This window comes from Pogona vitticeps, chromosome 11 (assembly GCF_051106095.1).
Source record: "Pogona vitticeps strain Pit_001003342236 chromosome 11, PviZW2.1, whole genome shotgun sequence".
Classification (NCBI taxonomy): Eukaryota; Metazoa; Chordata; class Lepidosauria; order Squamata; family Agamidae; genus Pogona; species Pogona vitticeps.
The window spans coordinates 3,584,002-3,592,171 of NC_135793.1; the positions used below are offsets into that span (position 1 = coordinate 3,584,002).

Sequence of the window (8,170 nt, forward strand, 5' to 3'; positions counted from 1 at the left end):
GAAGGAACTTCCTTGGTCTTATCAAAGATGCAGGCGGAATCTTGCTCTTTATTTTCTAAGCAAAGAACGGGGTTTCTTTCCCCCCCCCCCTTGGCTTTCTGAATCTCTAAGAGCTAGATTACTGTAATAGGACTCTTTCTAAGCTAAAGGAGAAAACAAGGTCAAATACTGAGACCTTTCAAAAATAGTAATAACGCCGAACTGATTCCTTGGGGTTTATATTTCTAACCATCTCTTTGATTTCTTTTTCCCATTTTGAAAAAAAAATGTACTAATAAACCTGCCCATTTCTTTCAGGTGGGTGTACATGGCATTAGAATAGAATTCATCAATGAAAAAGGATCAAAACGCACCGCCACGTACTTACCGGAGGTTGCAAAGGAGCAAGGTCATTGTTGCACTTTATCTCATATGATCTGGTGAAGAATTTAAACATACCCTAGGAACTTAAAATGCAATATTTGACCTTGCACAGATGTCAGATGATGGAACAGTACTTTCATTGTAAGGGATGACTCTTTTTTTAAATGACACTTATGTATCCGTAGAAAATAAGCCCCTTTCTCAGGAATGCTCCCCTAAACCGCAGTTAATCTAGTAATGTGCTGAAATAACTGGCTGGAGTAAGTTGCCAAGTGGAAGCCATAGTGGGTGGAATACTGAGGCCCGCACAACGCCACGCGTGGCTTTTATATCAGTAATACGCCAAGCCCTTTTGAGTCCATGATCACTTGCTTGTTCGTGACAGCATTTGCATTTGTTTTTATGTTTCTTCCTCTCTGACTGTCACTAACGGTACTTAAATTGATATTTTGGCTTGCCACTGTTTTGGGTTCAGGTGGAGATAAATCTCTCATGCCTGCTAGGGTGTTTTGGGGGGGGGGGGGCAGGGTCTTTTTCCACTGTACTTCCAAAAAATACAATGTGTGAATGAGTGGAAAGGATCTGGAAACGCAGATTATGCAGGTCAAGACTGTGAGCTAGTTACACATACCCCACTGAAGTGTGCAGGGAGTGCCAACGGTTGGATTTACTGCCATAGGAGGTGTGGAATAGTCCTAAGGCTACGAGCAGATGGCATGAAGAAGTCACCATAGAGATGAGGGAAAGACCAAAGCGAGAAGCTGTCCCTGCCTGTGGATGCAGAGTGGGGTCACTCTATCCATTGACCTCTCTGATGAAAACTCAACGTAGAGTTTGCACTAGAAATTGAAGGTGGACGTTCATTCCATTTTGGACAGTAGCGTCAGTAAGGGCTTCCACTGGTGTGCAGCTCTGCCCCTGGCTGTCTTTCTGTCTCGACATGCACACAGCGCTTAGGGTTCCCGTCAGATTCTGTCATGAAAGGCCGCCCTGCCTGGCCGTCGTAAGAAAAACATGGGGCTCCCCCAGCTCATCATTTGGGGAAGTTCTGTGATTTTTTTTTCATGCCCTGTTTATACAAAATGAAGCTGCTAATGTGTGCCTTTTCTCATCTAGCTATTTTTGTTCCTCCCACCTTCTTTCCCCCCTGCGTTCTTGCGTTGGCTGCACTTTCGTGTGTCTCCATCTGTAGGCTTTATATATTTGAAAATGCAGTCGGGATGACCCTCGGTAGGCAATTCCCTGTGAGTCGTGGGAAAGGCCACTTAAAATCTCCCATATTAGAAAGTCGGGATCACTGTTCATCTCGTGTCTCTGGAAATCGGCATCTTCTAAGACACAGCGGCGGTCTCGTTAAGCTGTCAGGGCTGCTGGGTTTTCAGGGCACATCCAACCAGGAAAAGTAAAACCCCATCAGTAGCAAAGTAGTCGTTAGCATAATCCATAATCCACTGCACAACCTCCATTCATGAACACCATTGACATGAGCAAGGGTTGAGCATGAATCGGGCTTGGCTGGATTATATTGTGGGTTGTTTTTGGTGTTGTTGTTTTTTCTGGGGAAAAATATTTTCTGTACATTGCTACGATGCAGCCTCTTTCACAGGAGTTCACACATCTGCTGTTTACCATTTTATACAAAAATGAAACACGTTTTATTTGAACGATCCATTAGACCAGGCTTCTTCTAGGCCAATCCAAATTCTTGATCATTATTACCCGTTGATTATTGGTAATACAAATATAAATCAAGGGAAAAGACCGTAGTTTTGTTTTATTTCTTAATCTGCTTTCATTTTTATCCTGCTCTTCCTCTCTGGAGTTTTGGGCAGCACCTATGATCTCTGCCCTCTTTTTAAAAAAATCTTTATCGTAACCCTGTGAGGTTGCTGTGTAGCCTCTTTCTGTTGTTGCATTTTTCTTTTTTCTTTTTGAACCTGTAGGGTAACGTAGGCTGAGGGGGGAGTAGCGACAACCCTAAGGTCACCTGGCCAAACGTCATGGCTGGGTGGAGATTTGAACCTGGGTCTTCATACCTCAACCTTCCTCTCTGTGCACGTGCACCCCTGTGGCTTTCTGAGTAAAACAATGGAATGGAGGATGGAGTTTTTTCTCTTTTGGTGCCAAGTAGAGATGGGCACGACTCTTGGTTCAGAGGTTCATCTCGGTTCGTCCATGTGGCACAATTTCCCCCACCTCCCCGGCTGGATCCCCCACTCACTAGCCGGCATCGGCTCCTCTCCGCCTCCTCTTTGGCTGTTCGGCCAGTCTCCGGCAGGAGCACGGGCTTCCCTGCCCCGCCTCCTGGGTTGATGGCCCACTCGGAGGAGGAGGCGGGACATCCAGGCAACCCCGTGCTCCTGCTGGGAACTGGTTGAACAGGCAGAGGAGGAGGAGAGGAGCATGTGCCAGCTGGTGAGTGGGTCATTGGCAAGGGGAAGGGAACGTGCAGCACCAACCCCCAAACCGAGGTTCATGCGGATCTCTAGTGCTCAGGTTTGGGGTTTTCTTTACTTTGTGAAAGGCTAAGCTTCAACCAGTGGGCTTGTGAGGTTGCCATTGTATATGTGTGTGTGTGTGTGTATGAGTGCTTCTTATACATACCTTTTTTAAACATTGTCTAGAAAGGAGAATCTTGTGCGACTTTTCATTAACATGGTATGGCAGTTTTGTCCCGTGGGAAGAGACAAACCCACTTTCATCTTGCAATAACATTGGGGGAAAAAATATGTGTGTGCATGCCACCTGGTTAGAGCTGAGGCTAGAGGGGGAAGTAATGATCCTTGATACAAAAGGTTTCCTGATACATTTTCTTTTTCTTTTTCTTAATGAACCTCTGCAGGATGGGACCATATTCAGACCATAGATTCCTTATTGAGGAAAGGGGGCTACAAAGCCCCCATTACAAATGATTTCAGGAAAACCATAAAACTGACCAGGTAAGAGGCGGCTTCTTCTTTTCCCCTTCAAATGGTTCTTTATGATTTGTGTCTCATATTTGGCCGTTTTCTACCCGTTTTTCTGCAGTACATCCGAAAGTAATGGCAAGACAACTTCACATTTGAGAAGAGATAATATTCTTTTCTCCTTAGAATCATTGAATAATGGAGTTGGAAGGACCCCTGAAGGCCATCGACTCCAACCCCCCCTGTTTAAGGCAGGGGTCCAAATCAAAGCAGATCGGACAGATGGTCATCCAATTCTCTTTTGAATGCCTCCAGCATTGGAGCGCTCACCACCTCCCAAGATCATGGATTCCATTGTCGTACTGCTCTAACAGTTAAGAAGTTTTTTTTCCTGATATTCAGCCTAAATCTGGCTTCCTGCAGCTTGAGCTCATTGTCCTTGAAAGTCATCCTTCCTTTTCCTGCTGGTCTTGGCGTCTGCTACTGGATCTAATAGGATCCAGTTGTGTGACGCAAATACTTTTCTGATTATGCAACATAAGGGTGTGGATCACCTCTCTAGAAGATTGAGGCCTGACCCCTGTGCTCTGGACCTTTCCCCTCCGATTTACTGCTAAAATCAGATGGAGCCAATTTGGGATTATGGTCCTCAGACCTCTTCTGTGCCTTTGATGGGCCACTCCCTATGGAAACAGTAGTGAGAAAAGGGTCCCCCCCCAATGATCAAGAACATAAATCTGCTATTTTTCAGCAAGGTGATGAGGCAGGTAGTTTTAGAGGAAACTAGTTACCCGGGTCTGTATTCCAGTCTGGTTTCCAGATGCAGCCACAGGACAGAAACCACCCGGGTCATCTTGGTTAACACTTCCTGATGAGGAGTGGAATAGATTAAAAGTAGAGGAGATGAGTGGACAAACCCACCGTGTCACACACCGTTCATTGGGGTGCTAAAGTTAGGGTTTCAACGCTTTTCTGTATCCTCTCCCCAAAGATATAAACAAAAAAGATACAAGGAAAGAAAATATATAAGCTGCCCGAAAAAGGTTGTGCAACTCTCACATTTAAACTCCATTAACCACGCTCTCTGTTTTCAAAAATTAAATCCTGTAGTCAAAATATTTATGGGTTGTTAGGTCTTTAAAAAGCATTGTTTAGTAAACATGTCAAATAATGCAAACATGCTAAGCCAGACCATTCTCTGTTGAGCACAAAGGGGAGGTTTTTCTCATTCAGAATGTTCCGGAAAACTCCCATTGGGATTCTTCTGTATCTTGAAGCTTTTCAACCTGTCCTCCTCAGTCGGGGGGGGGGCTGTTCTCAGTGAACCCTACTGCCTCTTTTCACTTCTTATGATCTCAGTGTAAGTTTCAGAGATGTGTATGAAGTTCGGATTTTTTTCACACGGTCCCTTGGTAAGCCTGCTGTATTTACACGTGGGCGGGCGGGCAAGACATTCCCCCTCAGTCGAAGAAGACAGCTGCAATTAAGCAGCCTTCCTGAAGGGTTGCTGGAAGTTTGTTTCTTTCATAGGCTATGAAAGTAGGGAAATATTGAAAAGCCTGTTTTTACCACAATGGCTGTCCCTTGTACCATCAGCATTTTAAAAAATAACATTGCTCCCTGGTGACCTATAAGAGACCACCTTGACCAAACCCTTGGACGGGACCCCTTTTCTGACACTAGCCAAGTGGACGCACCAGATGTTCAAGTAAACCTGGAAGGAACAAGAAGGTTGCTTCCAATTTCAGGAATGGTTTGAGAGACAATTGATAGACAGATCATAGGGTGGTTGGAAGTCATGGATAGAGAAGCCCATTTGAATCCATGGAATTTAAAGAGGGGTTGACTCGTCAAAGCCTCATTGATTCCGTAGGGCCTCCTCTAGTACAGTTTACTACCCTAAGCAACAGGGTGTTAGCCATTGCCTCTTAATACAGTCGGACTATGGTATCCATGGGGAATCATTTCCAAGCCCTGCCTCCCCGGACCAAAAAAATAATACAGGTGTATCAAACGCTATACATTGCCTGGTTTCTGGCTCCTTCTAGTGGCCAGTTCCAGTAAATATACCCTGCATATCCATAGAAATGTGTATTTCTTGGGGGGGGTCGCGTTATTTAATATTTTCAGGAAGCACGTACTGATCCCGAGAGTAGGAGGGTCATACTGCATTTTATGTAGATATAAACTATTCCGTGTAATGTCCTACCTTTTATATGTGCTGGATAGAGTACCATGAGCAGAGGACCCAATCCCTTCTACAAGCATGCAGTGTTTTCCCAGATGAACTGTAAAGTGGGCCAGCCATCGGGCAGTCCTGACGGCCAGGTCACCTCCAGGGCGGCCCCTATTCAGGGTTATTCCATGCCAACTGGTGGTTGGCTTCCAGTGGGGCAAAAACGGCAAAAATGTGGCTTTTAGAAGCAAGGCACAGGGCTGGCGTACCGGTGCTCGTTCTAACTGGGGACCCCCTGAACTAGTGGCCGGCCTCAGTGAATATTTTTATAGCACCTCCTCTGCCCTCGCGCTGCATTTGGGGTGGGGGCGGCAAAGGCAGCACTCCACATGTGCTTGTTCTGCAAAGACAGCTTAGCCCGTGATCAAGAACCGTTGAAGGCTCATACCCTCAACATCTGGACAGCTGCACATCTGTTGCAGTGTTTGCAAAAGAAATCTGTCCTTCAACAGAACAGTTTCCAGACTTCTGGGTGATCTTGATTTGTCTCCTTGATTCCTTTTAATCCCCCCACTCTTCTCTCTGTCTCTCTCTCTCTCGTTTGTCTCTCTTTCCTTTGCTCCTTTTAGGTATCGTAGTGAGAAGATGAGCATGAGTTACACGGAATACCTTGCCCACCGACAGCACCACCACTTCCCGAACGGCCTGGGCCACGGCCTTCCGCCCTACAACCATTATTCCTGACACTGAGACGCATGACCAGTCCCTCCAGCTCTCTGCAGACCTCTTCCCAGGAGACCCCACCCCCTCTTGGTCTAGCTATCTCTATTACTGCACCATTTTATGATGATAGTTTCCGTTGCCATGATGACGCTTCTCTGTGGCAAGCGAAGTTCACCATGGCAACGGGTGGAAATGCTGCATCATTACAGAGTACCCCTCTCAATTTTTTTTTTAAAAAACCCAACAAAATACCTTAGTATTATGTCACTGTGGGCTTTATTGGGATTTTTTTTTTTTTGGCAGCATAAAAAAACCTCTTGGGATTTTTTTAAATATGATATTTGAATTTGTACTTCAGAAACACTGAATTATATCAATCAAGGTTTTCTGTGCAACTGTGGATGGAAGGAAATTTTTTAAAAAAATAATGCTTACAGATTTGGGCTAGAGAATAAAGCAAGATCAGCTGCTCGTAAGGTTTTTTTAAAAAAACAACACACATATCGGATTTAGGTCAGAAAGCAGGCTGTGAAGGAGCAGGACTGGCCGTGCGGTTTGTCAGGGTTCCCCCAGGGGAACCCTATCCTCCCCGTCCCCCCCCCCCCCGGTCCTGCCTCATGTAGGTAAATAAATACATGAGCCTCAGATCCAGTCCTGGTCATCTAGGAAGGACGATGATGACGTGATGTAATTGATTGATTACGGCTTTAAAAATAAGTATAATTCTGGGCATCTGGCAGGCATCCTGGCTCCGTTGATTTTGCTTTAAGGTTTCCTGGCAAATCAGTGGAGCTAAGATCTCGCCCCAGGTGTCTGGTTTGGGAGGGGAGCTGCTTCCTTCCCCTACTTTCCTCCTCCTCCCCCCCCCCCATCGGAGGGCAATGTCTTCCTTCCAAGATCTAGTTGTAAGAAGGAAGACACAATCCATGAGCTGTTGGTGTCTTCCTCCCGTGGTGGCTTCTGCACCAAGGGATGGACGGACGGACGGTCCCAGCAAGGTTGAGTTTTGAAACTCCAGCGCCTGTTTGGAGGCTTCCGAGTTGCTTTTGTCGGCAAAATACGCGACATGGAGCACTTTGTGGGATTCAGTGCCTTCAGCTGGGGTGCACATTTTACCGAAGAAGAAAAGCGTAGGAACAAGAAAAAGGGGGCTTCAGCAGATCCTTGTCTCTGCTAGAGACTGGTGAGGAATGGGGGTTCTTCGGAGAGCAGAATTTCAGCCACCCCTGTAGTTCATTACATAGCAGGTAACCTAGCACCGTTGGGTGCTCTCAGAAGGAGGCCGTGCTGGGCTTCCTTCTAATCGATGAAATTGTTCCAGATGTTATGGCTGGAGGGTAGCAGAGCAGACTGGTCAGTCCTGTGGCATTGGCTGGCTTTCTGCCTTTGGCAGACGGGGCCAAGAGAGTCATGCCCGGAAAGGGATGGGCCCTGGAAAAAGGCAGTCAGGGGGTGGGACGTCCTTGTTCCCTGCATCAGCAATACTCTAATGAATTTAGAGACTGGTGAGGTGCATTTTGAAGGTAGAGCCTGGCCTTTACTTTAAAAAGAGAGAGACAAAACTTCCGTTTCGGCAGATGATCTCTGCGAGGCTCAGCCCTCACACACACACACACGCAAGGGCAGGCAGCTACTGAAGCCGCCGTGAAAGGTCATTCCAGAAGGTCGTTGGGCGCACTTGGACATAGAGAGAGGCCAAGCAGAGCTGGTTCTCACAGGGGTCGCTGTCGTTCCTTCCTCCACAGCATTGTCAAAATACTAATTTTCTTTTGATGCCTTAATTTTAAGTGAACAGAAAGGCCTGAAAAATGCAGGTAGCCTCACGGATTCTTTGGGCAGGAAAAAAGAGCTGAGCCTCACTTCTACAGAAGTAATTTGGTACAGTTCTTTTTTTTCTTCCCCTTTTTCTTTTTTGGGCCATTTGGCTTGTTGGGAAATGGTTTCACCTTGAAACAGAAGCTGTTATCCAGTGGCTATCTGACTGCATTTTCATTTTATTTTT

The 8,170-nt window shown here is 46.1% G+C and overlaps 1 protein-coding gene across 8 annotated transcripts in view; it reads left to right on the forward strand.

Annotated features, from left to right (window-relative positions):
• AMMECR1 (AMMECR nuclear protein 1) overlaps window positions 1-7,029 on the forward strand; it is a 99,303-nt gene extending 92,274 nt beyond the window's left edge. For 2 of the 8 annotated variants that reach the window (XR_013538797.1, XR_013538798.1), the window contains 4 exons: window positions 298-388; window positions 3,206-3,302; window positions 3,391-3,642; window positions 6,075-6,409. Coding sequence is in view for 2 of the 8 variants with exons in the window: in XM_078380781.1 (XP_078236907.1) it covers window positions 298-388; window positions 3,206-3,302; window positions 6,075-6,189 (303 nt within the window). In the remaining 6 variants the exon portion in view is untranslated. Of the gene's footprint in view, window positions 1-297; window positions 505-3,205; window positions 3,303-3,390; window positions 3,674-6,074 lie in introns of those variants that run through there. The other 6 variants (XM_078380781.1, XM_078380782.1, XR_013538799.1 and 3 more) reach the window with 5 other exon arrangements.
• The last annotated feature ends 1,141 nt before the right edge of the window (window positions 7,030-8,170 follow it).